The sequence below is a fragment of the Canis lupus genome, chromosome 12 (assembly GCF_003254725.2).
Source record: "Canis lupus dingo isolate Sandy chromosome 12, ASM325472v2, whole genome shotgun sequence".
In the NCBI taxonomy this organism is placed as follows: Eukaryota; Metazoa; Chordata; class Mammalia; order Carnivora; family Canidae; genus Canis; species Canis lupus.
Window position 1 is genome coordinate 32,695,409 of NC_064254.1, and position 14,134 is coordinate 32,709,542.

Sequence of the window (14,134 nt, forward strand, 5' to 3'; positions counted from 1 at the left end):
AGTCAGGGTTAATCTTGGTTGCATCTCCCCTTTGGCATCACCTTTCTTTTTGGAACTTTTCTCTCCCAGTGCCTGAAGGTGATGCTTGTGTTGCTCAGGAATCGGGACAATGACATTTCGGCCTTCTAACTCAGGGGCATTTCCTGCTCTGGATTTATTCCTCCTTCTCTGTGTTTTCTCTGTCAACTTCCTTGCTTTATCACAAGCTCATAGATCTCTGTTCTATTCTTTCCAAGGTGATAATTAATTATTAGACAATTTGTTAGTATTATATGACCAGTTTTTAGGGACTATTTTAGTGGTAATAACAGAGCTTATGTTTTATAAATACAAGGATTTTCCAGAGAGGAAGAAAGCTCTAATAGTAGAGTATTAGGTATTTTGGCTTGTAAGAAAAAGTACTTCATAGTTAGGGAGAATCTACATTCATACCATGTATACAAAAGACAGCGGATGTAAAGCCCTTTTTAATAACAATTACACATACAAAGAATGATTAGATATTTCTTCCATCTCATGCCAAGATCTTTCCTGTAATACAAATTTCTTTTTTAGATATAATCATTTTATTTACATTTTTAAGAGACTTTAAATAAATTTTGATCAGCAAAGGATTTTTCATTAATCAAGTGAGAATATCTAGAGGATGTGGGCTGTAGGCTATGTAGACAAATATGGCCTATTCTTAAAGTCCTGTATGGTGAGCTCCTTCATGTTTAATAAAATGTTCATTTGTATCCAACTTCATAAGTATAGGTACTAGTACTTTGTAATAAGATATTCTGTTTGAAGTATATGGAGAAAATATTGGGAAAAGTGTATTTTCATTTGAAGGTTCTTTCATCTTTTCTTATTGCCTCAGTGACTGAACTATTCTGAAGGCTTTAGATAGGCAGTTATAGACTACTATGATTTTTTGCCTCCCATAATAGAAAAAAATATTTTTATTGTTAATTCCCCCTCATCTCTGACCTTGAAAAATATCAGATTAATTTATAGTTCACTTTAAAGAACAGAATTATTTTTTCCTAACCTGAAAATAGTAGTGTTGTTTTATGAATGATCATTAATACAATTTATGCTCTTTGTAAAAATTGAGGAAGTAGAGAAAATATAAAGAGAATTTAAAAATCTATTAACACTAAGAAGGAAGTGCTGTAATGTTAAGATCTTTAGGAAATCAATTTTTTAGTGGGATCAAATCTCACTGGTTCTCAGATCTGGACATTGCCTTCTGCCATAGCTGGTCTCTATAAGGAGCCCCACTTTTGATTCTCCGCCACTTCCTCTAGAGTTTAATAGTGTTTCTTTCCACTTTATGATTGAACAGAGGGCTGCTATACGTATAGAGAACATCAGAGAGCAGATGAAACCTACATTTTAGATTTTTTTCAACATTGAAATAAATTATAAGTTCAAAGGAGCCTAAAATATGTGAATTATGAGACTTCAGAGGCACTCCAGATCATATCTAGAACTAGCTCTCTCAGGGGCTAGTGTAAAGAGAACTCTGCAGGCAGCAAATTTCCTTTGGCACCTTTGGATAATTTGGAAAGACTTAATTTAGCTCTCAGTGACTTTTACTTAGTCACATTAAAACAATTTATTTTAGATTGAACATTTTGTTAATTTGGTATATTTTTGCTCTCACCTGTCCATGAATATTTAGGTGACTTTCATTAATATGAAGAAATGTAAACAATGGGAAATAAAAGATAAATTATACTTAAATTTCACTAAACTTTGAGCTCTTCAAATCTAGGTTAGTATTAATTTATATGGATGAATTTTCCATGTATAGTATTGAACTATATACAATGTGTACAAAATGGAGGGAAGGTAAAAAATATCCCAGTGAAAATTTATATATGTGTATATATATATATATATATATATATATATATATATATTCATATATATATATGAATTAGTTCAGCAAGTAAGGATCAGCAATATTTTTCTTAATGGGAATATCATGAATAAGCAGTGTATAGAATTTCTTATAGGAAATTACACTTCATTCAAAAATATTCAAGCATGGGTATCTTACACATGGCAAGCTGTCATTATATCTCTCTGGTAGCAGACCAGTAATCTAATATGGCCTCTTTTATAATAGAAACTTTGGCAAGACCCAGCGAAATTATTCTGTGTCACATTAAGTGTGCTTGTGTGGTATAAACAAGAAACATAGTCTATAAGAGCTGAAATGTTTTGTAATGTATTGTTTTTAAAAGAGAAAAGAGAAATTTTTCTTCAAAATACAGTTTTGGCAAGCAAAATCACTTTTGGCTTTGAAAGTAGAACAAGAATTACTGAAAGGAAAATACAATAATTATAAGGATTTTAATCCATTATAAACCTAGGCTAAGAAAATATCAATTTTCCTGTAAACATAACTAAATTTATTTCAGTGTATTATTTTAAGACTGTATTTATTTTATATTAACATTATATTAGTAGTTTGTTTTGTTATTTTTTGTCACAGAAGGAACCTTTCAAGAGATATATTTTCAATTTTCAAATCAGATTATAAATTACTGAAAAATAATTACATTTTGTTTTATGAAATATTAAAGAATTCTATCAAAATTAAGTTTGTCTTTGTTTCGTTTGCTAAGTCAATCATTAATTTAACAAATAGTTATAAGGTGCTGTGGTGGCACTGCACTTGGGCTTTGTGGATGATACAGAGATAGATTAAATGTTTCTTTGCTTCAAAGAGTTTCACAGGAGTTTTTATTATTCTATTTTTATGTGGTTCAAAAATTACATAAGAACAATTTTTAAGATTGTATAGATAATAAAGAGAAATATACAGATAAACTTTAGCACCTATACGGGCTTGAGGCTATTTTATATAGTCATTCACTCTATTGTCTGATATAAAGAAAGATAAGTGGTCAGTTTAGTGACATGAAACAAAATAGAAAAAACAGTCTCTGTGAAGTCCCTCTTACTGGTCGTGGTACTACTTCTACCCTGGCTTCTTCACCACCCATCCAGCTCTTTTACACATACCTAGTCTTATATTTTTCCAATGAGTATTTATTATTAAGCCATGATTCAGGATCCCAGGGTAGGGATCACCATGTACCCAGGTCCCTCTTAACCACCCCGAGAAAAGGATGGAAGACAAAGGAGAGGTGGGTAGAGCCAGTTCAGATCTTCCCAGATGTGCCTGCTGCCTCACAGTTGTCCCAGGATGACGTTCAGGCTATGGGACAGAAGGATTTGTACACATGCCAGGATCATTCACATATGGAGACATCACCCCCTTTAGCAGTCATTGTCTTCTCACAGCAGTGGAAGTCCAGGTAGTTCTGCCAGCAGTTCCTGGTCTGGTTCTGGTTGGGGGAGCAGCTGCCAAAAAAGACAGTCTGGTAGTTCTTTATTTTGAACCTGATGCCTTCTGCCATGGTGCTGACTCCTAAAGACACCCCTGAAGCAGCTCATAGCCCAATGTGACTCTCAGCAAAGATGACAGAGTCAGACTGGAATTGGAATTAACATTTTGTTTGCTTTTTAATGAACAGTGTTACTTAAAGCAGTACAGTAATGTTCATTTTGAAACTAATAATGACCATTAGTTTAATAAGTCATTGTGAAATTTAGTTTAATAATAAACTTTAGAAAATTCCATTAAGAAACTTTGTTTTATTTTTATGGGAAAAATTATTGTATTACAAAGAACTTCATACTTAGATTTTCATCTTCAGTTTTCTCACAATAATTCTTTGTTTTTCTTTCCCAGTAAGATATTTCCCAAAGGCCTTCCTGATGAGTATGCAATAGAAACTATATTTCGTGTAAGAAGAAGCACCAAAAAGGAACGGTGGTTTCTGTGGCAGGTTTTAAACCAGCAGAATATACCACAGGTAAGGAACCATAGAGTTGTGCTGATTAGTTTTCTTTTATGTGGTTATGCCAGGTGAATCTTGGAATGGTGTGCCCAAATTTGGAAGCAAATCTAGCATCTGAATATTCTTTCATTTAGAGGAATCATCAATAGGGAAATGCAAGTATTCTCATAGTCAGGATGCTCTTGCTGAGATCTGTAATATGATTCACATTTTGTCTAAAGACACTCAAACAACCCTTCTTTCACAACTGCTTCATTGCCACTAAGTCCACCTCACTAATAACTTCTTTATGTCCTATCATTTCTGATACGTATTATTTTTAAAGCTGTTCATTGTTTCATTTGGAAGTCCTTAGTGAGTGAAGAGGTGGGATATAAATATTGATTCCACCAATAAAAAGGTATTGAACACATGCTGTATGCTAATTAGTGACAAAGAGAAGAGATTTTTAGAAGCATAGTTCCTTTCACAGGAAGCATAACATCTAAGGGGATGGCATGTAGGAGAACAATATACTACAGCATAATCACAGTGTGACGGGTGCAGTGGTAGAGGTAAGCTCAGAGCTGACTGGGGACATGGGAGCATAGAAAGGGGCAGCTTCCTAAAATGGGCCACGAGGAAGAGGAATCCAGGAGTACTTGTATAAAAGATGGCATTTGGGCAGAAAGATGAGTGTGCAAGAACTCTAGGGGGAAAGATGAACCTCAATATTACTTATTAGCACCTTACATTTGTGTTTATTTCTATACACGTCCACTGAGATTTTTTTATTTCACTGGTCTTTTAATATGTTAATACCGTCACAATTTTATGATGGAAGATGAACTAAACTGAAAAAAGTATATCCTTTATGTAAAGGCATTTTTTTCTGCACCATGTAAATTATCAGTTTCAAGAAGTCAATCTTAGTTTGCATGCTAAGACAAGTGATTCTATTCTTTTTCTTTTTAAATTAAGTAACATTTAATTCTTGAATTGCTCATACAGAATTATATATATACTTAGATATACACTTACATATAAATATATACCTTCAGATGTTCTCTCAAGAAAGGAGCATATTACATTTGCCAGAATACCACATTATTTAAAACATTTTTGTAGCTGGATGTTTGCTGTTCTTTTGTATTAACAAATCTGGTGGACATGGGTATCATCTAAAACATTTTACTAAATTCCTCAATCATACTAACGTGCATTGCTGATTTTTTATTTGTATGCTTTAGTAATTTTGAACGCTTGTTTTAAACACTTAAAGCTAATTTGCATTTTTGCAGGTTTCTATAGTAGTTGATGGCGGAAAGAAGGTGGTGGAATTTATGTTCCAGGCTGCTGAGGGAGATGTGTTGAACTACATTTTTAAAAATCGAGAACTCCGTCCTTTGTTTGATCGCCAATGGCATAAACTTGGCATTGGTATACAATCCTGGGGCATTTCACTCTATATGGATTGTAATTTAATTGCAAGCCGGCATATAGATGAGAAGGACACTGTGGACCTTCGTGGAAGGACTGTTATTGCTGCACGAGCTTCTGATGGCAAGCCTGTGGACGTGAGTTGTGATGTTGGTTATGGAACTTTCTAAATTAGATACCTTATTAAAACCTTCTTTCTTTAATTACTATGTAATACATTCCCTTCTCAACACTGTTTAAATTAGCCATCAGATGTGTGAAGCATAGCTATGTATTTCCAACTGTATTTTCACATATATTATCTTCTATTTTCACCCATTTTTTTCAGCCTGTGAATTTAAAAGAACTAGGTCATGCCTTAAAAAATGAGATTCGTACAATTAAATTCTAGTAAAAATGCACCATATGATATCAAAAAAATCAGCTTGAATAAGCTTATATGTTTTGAATAGAAAAGTCTGGGAAAAGATGAACTTTAAGTTAAATGGTCCCAGATTATCTGATGTTTCCATTCAAGAACAATAGGCTGTTTTATTCATCCTCAGAATAGCAACAGTTTTGTATTGCAGATTATTTCTCATGAGCCTATAAAGGTTTTTCAAGGTTCTGCTTTGGATGAGAACAATTGGCTAGTAATCCCCTTTCAGATGAAAAGGTCCTTTAAAAGTCTTATTTGATGCTCAGGTAATAATAGATTTATTATTGATTTCCCTAGAAAAGAAGGCCTATAATACTAAAAAGTGAGATATCTCTAAATTTCATGACTTCAGTTTTTCTAATGGGTAGAATGATGAGAAACCCCATAAAAGTAACCTGAATGTAGGCCACCAATAACAATTGCTAATGCACGTAACAGTTCAATTTTGTTTCAGAAGTACAATTCTATACAAATACATATTTGGACAGTGCATTTTTTCTAAATGCCCCTGTGGAAGAATCATGATAGGTGATTAATAGGTGGATAAAGATAATATGTGTGTGTGTACATGCACACACACATCTATATATATACTATACATACAAATATATATATTCAATAAAATATTTTTTAACTATTTTCTCTTAGAAACAGGAAACAAATCAGTGAGAATGTCATAACTAGAGCTCAGTGATGATCAGCCAAATAGGCCAGAGTAGGAAAAACCAATCATGGTGGCAAGACATCATGAGATTTTTGTAGAGTGAGCTGGTTTAGGGATCAGACAGATGTGGTTGTAAATCCTAGCTCATCTACTTAACTGTAATGATCTACTAATTTATCTTGTTAGCTGTTAGCTTAGTATCCTCAGTTTAAAAATAGTATTGGTAAAGTTACTTCTTTATAATTGTATAGAGCATGTGTCGTAGTGCCTAGTATGTGGTTAGTTCCCTGTATATTCATTTATTTATTCAGGACTAGACACTCCACTCAACCCTGGCCTAAGAGAATGGGGAAAAGTCCTGCTTCTCTTGCTCTCAGAGATCTTAAAGACTAATGGAAGGATCAAAGTTTAAATTAGTAAATAATGGCTGCCAATAACAATAACAATATTAACTGTAACACAACAGTACCTTTCAGAAAGTTGTCTCCAAAGGCAAGGGAGGAAGTCGAGACCAGCAATTAGAACATAAGAGATGTAACTTTCAGCAGCACGTGGGGTGTAGGTAGGAAGACAATTCAGGGAATCCTAGCAACAGTGCTAGAGAGTGGCACCTGCTGCAAGTACCAAAGTTGGGGATTGGAACCTCTTACAGGCCTAATGAGAGCAAAGTGGGCTGTTTCTAGAGGGACTGAAAGAACTAAGAGCACACTGAGATTAATTCAGAACTTTTGTGGGCAGATGGCAATGAGAGAGGAATAAGTTATTCAAGAGCAGGGTCCAGGCACAGAGCTTGCCCTCTGAAGGTTGAGTGCTGTGTCCTGTGTCTCCTTAACTTCTCCCCCAAGAACAGAATTAAGCCCAGAACCCGAGGCTGAAAAATATCAGATGTGTTCTCTAAAAAGACACATGTAGGAACACCTGGGTGGCTCAGTGATTGAGCCTCTGCCTTTGTCTTAGGGCATGATCCTGGAATCGCCAGATTGAGTCCCATATCAGGCTCCCCACAAGGGTCCTGCTTCTCCCTCTGCCTATGTCTCTGCCTCTCTCTGTGTCTCTCATGAATAAATAAATTTACAAAATAAAATCTTTAAAAAAATTTTTTTAAATACACAATGTAAAAATTATAGTATTACAAAGTTTTCACAGTTTAGTGTGGCATCTTAAATTCATTTGAGGGTAAAATTAATACCCAAAACGAGGAGACAGAGGGCTATGTTCAAAATGAAAGAACAGGACAAAATGACAGAGATCTAAATGAAATGAAGATAAGTAACATGCCTGATAAAGAATATGGTAATGGTACAGATACTAACTGGACTTGAGAAAAGCATGGAAAATCTCAGTGATACCCTTAACAAAAAGTTATAAAACATAAAAAGGAAGCAATCAGAGATGAAGAGCTCAATAACTTAAATTAAAAATATACTAGATGGAATAAGTCATAGACAAGAGGAAGCACAAGAAAGGATCAGTGACCCAGAGGACAGAGTAATGAAAAACAATCAAACTGAACAAGAGAGATAAAAGGAATAATAAAAAATAAAAATAGACTTAGGGAATTCAGCAACATCATCAAGTGTAATGATATTCACATTATAGGGATTCCAGAAGGAGAAGAGAAAGAAAAGGGAACAGGAAATCTATTTGAAGAAATAATAGTTGAAAATTTCCTGAATCTGAGGAAGGAAACAGAAATCCAGGTCAAGGATAAATGAGAGCCCCCAGCAAAATCAACCCAAAGAGGTCCACACCAAGATACATCATAGTTAAAATGGCAAAAAGTAGCGATAGAGAATTTTAAAAGCGGCAAGAGAAAACAGTTGCATACAAGGGAACCCTCCCCCCCACCCCAAGGCTGTCAGTTGACTTTTTTCAGCAGAAACTTTGCAGACTAGTGAAGAGTGGCATGATATATTCAAAGTATGGAAGGGAAAAAAACCTGCAGCCAAGAATATGCTATCCAACAAGGCTATCACTAGAAGGAGAGTTAAAGAGTTTCCTAACAAACAAATGTTAAAGGAATTCATGACCACAAAACCAGCCCTACAAGAAATGTTTACTGGAAAGGAAAGATCATAAGTAGGAGTAAGAAAAGTAGGAAACACAGGAGTGGTAAAATCAATTATATCTATGAAAATCAGTCAAAGGATTCACAAAATAAAAGGATATAAAGTATATCATCATATACCAAAAATGTAAGGGGGAAAAGAGTAAAGATTGGGTTCAAACATAAATGACCATATACTTAATATAGACTACTATATGCATAATATGTTATGTATAAACCTAATAGTAACCATTAATCAAAAACCAATAATAGATATGCAAAAAATAAAGAGAAAGGAATCCATGTATATCCCTAAAGAAAGCCAGCAAACTGAGAGAATAAAGCAAGAGAAGAAAGGAACAGAGAAGAACTACAAAAACAATCATAAAACAAGTAACAAAATGGCAATAAGCACATACCTATCAATAATTAATTTGAATGTAAGTGAACTAAATGCTCAATCAAGATATAGAGTGATGGAATGGAAAAAGAAAAATACCAACCTATATGCTGCCTATAAGAAACTCATTTCAAACCTATAGAAACATGCAGATTGAAAGTGGGAAGGAATAGAAAAGCATTTGCCTTACAAACAGAAGTGAAAAGAAAGATAGCAATGTTTGTATCAGACAAATTAGACTTTCAAACAAGGACTAGCAAGAAACAAAGAAGGATACTATATAATCATAAAAGGAACAATCCAACAAGGAGATATAACAACTGTAAATACTTATGCATCCAATATGGAAGATCCCAAATACATAAAGTTGCTAGTCACAAACATAAAGGAAGTAATTGATAGTAATATAATAATAATAGGGGACATTAATACCCACTTACATCAATGGATAGATAATCCAAACAGAAAATTAACAAGGAAATGGCTTTGAATGACACATTGGACCTGATCAAGCTAACAGATATATTCAGAATATTCCATCCTAAAACAGCAAAATACACACTCTTTTCAAGTGCACATGAAACATTCTCCAAAATAGATTACATATTAGGCCACAAAGCAAGTCTCAACAAATTAAAAAAGATCAAAGTCATATATCATGGATCTTATCCTGACCATAATGCTATGAAACTAGAAGTCAGCCACAAGAAAAAAATGTGGAAAAATACAAATACATGAAGGTTAAATAACATGCTTCTAAAAATGAATGAGTGGGTGAACCAAGAAATGAAAAAGGAAATTGAAAGATATATGTAGACAAATGAAAACACAACAGTCCAAAATCTTTGAAATACAGCAAAGTGGTTCTAAGAGGGAAGTTTATAGCGGTGCAGGCCTATCTGAAGAAACAAGAAAAATCTCAAATAAACAACCTAACCTTACACCTAAAGGAGCTAGAAAAAGAACAAACAAAACCCAAAAGCAGCAGAAGGAAGAAAATAAAAAATATTAGAGCAGAAATACATGAGATAGAAACTACAAGATCAATAGAACAGTTCAGTGAAACTAGGATCTGGTTCTGGAAAACATCAACAGAATTGATAAACCTCTAGCCAGACTCATCAAAGAGGGGGCGGGGAGAGAAATATTGAGAGAGAACTCAAACAAAATCAAATGAAAAAGGAGAAATAAAAGCTGACATCACAGAAATACAAATGATTGTAAGAGAATATTATGAAAAATCATATGCCAACAAACTGGACAACTGAAGAAATCAATAAATTCTTTACAACCCTGTAAATCCCCAAACTGTAATAGGATTAGACAATTTGAATAGACCGATTACCAGCAATGGAATTGAATCAGTAATCAAGAAACCCCCAAAACAAAAATGCAGGCCCAGACTCCTTCACAGGAGAATTTAAAACCAAGCATTTAAAGAAAAGTTAATATTGTCTCTTCTCAAACTATTGCAAGAAATAGAAAAGAAATTTTCCAAATTCATTTTATGAGGCCAGCATTGCCCTAAAATCAAAAGCAGTTAGACACTATTAAAAAAAAAAAAAAAAAAAAAAAAAAGGAGACAGAACTACAGGCTAATATCTCTGATGAATATAGGTGGAAAAAATCTCAAAATCGTTCATCACAACCAAGTGGGATTTATTCCTGGGATGCAAATGTGGTTCAATATTTGCATATCAATCAATGTGATATATCACATCAACAAGAGAAAGAATAAAAAACATATGATCATTTTAATACATGCAGAAAAAGCATTTGACAAAGTATAACATCCATTCATGATTAAAAAGCCCTCAACAAAATAAGTTTAGAAGGAACATATTTCAATATAATAAAGGCCATGTATGACAAACCGACCTTGAACAAGTATTTAATGGTGAAAAACTGAGAGATTTCCTCTGATCTCTGGAACAAGACAAAGATGTCCACTCTCAACATTTTTATCAACATGGTACTGGAAGTCCTAGACACAGCACTCAGACAAGAAAAAAAAAAAAAGGCACCCAAGTTGGTAAGGAAGATGCAAACTGTTTGCTATTTGCAGATGACATGATACTATATATAGAAAACCCCAAAGACTCCACCAAAAATTGACTAGAACAGGTAAATGAATTCAGTATGGTTACAGGATACAAAATCAACATAGAAATCCACTGCATTTCTGTACATTAATAATGAAGTAGCCAACAGAAAAGTTAAAAAAACAACCCCATTTACAACTGTATAAAAAATAGCAAAATTCCTAGGAATCAACTTAACCAAGGAAGTGAAAGACCTGAGCTCTGAAAACTATAAAACATTAATGAAAGAAATTGAAGAGGATCCAAACAAATGGAAAGATATTCCATGCTCATGGATGGAAGAACAAATATTGTTAAAATTTCCATGCTACCTAAAGCAATCCTCAGATTTAATGCAACCCCTTTCAAAATATCAACAGCATTTTTCACAAAATTAGAAAAAATAATCCTGAAGTTTTTATGGAACCAGAAAAGTCCCTGAATATCCAAAGCAATCTTGAAAAAGAAGAACAAAACTGGAGGTTATCACAATCCTAGATTTCAAGATATACTACAAAGCTTAGTATTCAAACGGTTTGGTACTGGCACAAAAATAGACACATAGATCAATAGAATAGAATAAAAAGCCCAGAAATAAACCCACAATTATATAGCCAGTTAATCTTTGACAGAGGCAAGAATATGCAATGAGAAAAAGACAATCTTTTCAAATGGTGTTCAGAAAACTGGACAGCCACATGCAAAAGAATGAAACTAAACCACTTTCTTACACCATATATAAAAATAAATTCAAAATGGATTAAGACCTAACTGTGAGAACTGAAACAATAAAAATTCCAGAAAAGAGCATAGGCAGTAATAGCATAGCATAGTAATAGCATACTGCATAGCATAAGCAGTAATTTCTTTGACACCTTCTATAGCAACTCTTTTTCTAGATAGGTCTTCTGAGACAAAAGAAACAGAAGCAAAAATAGACTATTGAGATTTCCTCTTTTTTTTTTTTCTCATTTAAGACTGTGCCATGTGTATCACAAACATTGGAAAATCCTTTTTTGTTTGTTTGGCTTAAAATGCACCAGCCTATAAATCAAAATAAGTTTCTTTAAGAAAAAGAAGAGCACTTGCCCTATCTTTTGGTTGAATGGATGTGGTTGTACTGCTTTTAAGGTACAGTTGTAGAAGAGGAAAACAGTCATTTGGTACTATATTAATGACAACGTTTTTATACTGGCATAAGCTAGAAACAGCCCACTGGGAATAAAAAGCTCTGCACAGCAAAGGAAGCCATCAACAAAACTCAAAGACAACCAACCTATTGCATGGGAGAAAATATTTGCATATTACATATCTGATAAAGGATTGGTATTGAAAAATAGAGAACTTATCAAACTCAATACCCAGAAAAACAAATAATCCAAAGAAATGGGCAGAAGACATGAACAGGCATTTCTCCAAAGAGACATACAGATGACCAATAGAAACATGAAAAGATGCTCAGTATCACTAATCATCAAGGAAATGCAAATCAAAACCACAATAAGATATAACCCACACCTGTTGGAATGGATAAATTAAAAACACAAGAAACAACACGTGTTGGCTAGAATTCTAAGAAAAAGGAACCCTTGTACACTGTTGGTGGAAATGCAAACTTTTTCAGCCACTGAGGAAAACTGTATGGAGGTTCTTTTAAAAATTAAGAATAGGAGGATCTCTGGGTGGCTCAGTGGTTTAGTGCCGGCCTTCAGCCCAGGGAATGATCCTGGAATCCCGTGTTCCAGTCCCGAATCGGGGTCCCTGCATGGAGTCTGCTTCTCCCTCTGCCTGTGTCTCTGCCTCTCTCTCTCTGTCTCTCATGAATAAATAAATAACACCTTTTTAAAAAAATTTAAAAATAAAAAATTAAGAATAGATGGGGCACCTGGTTGGGTCAGTGGTTGAGCATCTGCCTTATGACTCAGGGCGCGATCCCGGGGTCCAGGATTGAGTCCCACATTAGGCTCCCTGTGAGGAGTCTGCTTCTCCCTCTGCCTATGTTTCTGCCTCTGTCTCTATATATCTCTCATGAATAAATAAAATCTGAAAAAAATTAAGAATAGAACTTATATACATTATATATATTACATATATACATTACATTACACACAATTATAATATGGAATACTACTCAGCCATAAAAAAGAATGAAATCTTAGCATTCATTACAACATGGATGGATTTGGAGAGTATAAAATAAATGAAATAAATCAGAGGAAGACAAATACCATATGGTTTAACTCATACATAAAATTCAAGAAACAAAACAAAGAAGAGACAGACTAAGAAATAGGCTCTTAAATCTAGAAAAGAAACTAATGGTTACCAGAGAAAACACGAGTGATAGACAAAATAGATGAAGGGAATTAACAGTACATTTATCATGATGAACGGTGAGTAATGTATAAAATTGTTGGATCACCATATTGTACACCTGAAACTAATACAACATTGTATGTTAACTATACTGGCATTAAAATTTTAAAAATAAATGAATGAAAGACAAAAATAAAAAAAATTAAAGCCATATTATGATGTAGCTTATTTATAAAATAGTGTTTGAGTTAGGAAATAAAATACATATTCTATAAGGATTCTTGGTCCTACTAAAAGCTCAAGTGGACTAGTTTTTCACCATCTCCATACAAGCTCTGTGATTCACAAGATCTGTTATAATGTGAAAATGTTTTATTTATTCAAGATGTGTGTTATTGAAAAAAATTCTAATAATTGGGTTTTATTTTGTGTATACTATCTGGTTACTTTTATAAGAAAAAATAGGTGATAAAACTGATATAAAGGATCTTTTTTTAACAAACTCTGCATAACAAGGGCTGGTATAGGCTTAGCCCCAAACCTTGTCCTTGTAAAGTACTGTGTCAGTGAAGGATTCTAGAGTAACTAATGAATAAGAAAACATCATTAAACTAGGATTGTAGTTTCAATGTCATGATACTTGATTAGTTGTTAATCCATCAACAATTGATTATCTGTCTTAAGTAAAATAATTTCTATAAAGGACCTAGTACAGTGGATGGTACATATTCAAATTTTAATGTTTATTGGTTATTTTGATAATAGCGATGATGTTAAATTAGTTTTAGTTAAGAATATTAATTAGAGTCCTCATTCGTCATTCTACATAAGGGATATGTTACTATGCAGTGTTTCATTCAACTATATAAGACAGTGCATTTAAACTTTATAAACAAAAGTTAAGTTCAATATCTTGCAAAAAGTTA

At 33.6% G+C, this 14,134-nt stretch overlaps 1 protein-coding gene across 2 annotated transcripts in view; it reads left to right on the forward strand.

Moving 5' to 3' along the window:
- The window catches only part of COL19A1 (collagen type XIX alpha 1 chain), a 307,907-nt gene that overhangs the window by 36,262 nt on the left and 257,511 nt on the right, over positions 1-14,134 (forward strand). For both annotated transcript variants that reach the window (XM_025444536.3, XM_025444537.3), the window contains exons 5-6: positions 3,755-3,878; positions 5,144-5,419. In XM_025444536.3, coding sequence (XP_025300321.1) covers positions 3,755-3,878; positions 5,144-5,419 — 400 coding nt within the window. The remainder of the gene's footprint in view (positions 1-3,754; positions 3,879-5,143; positions 5,420-14,134) is intronic.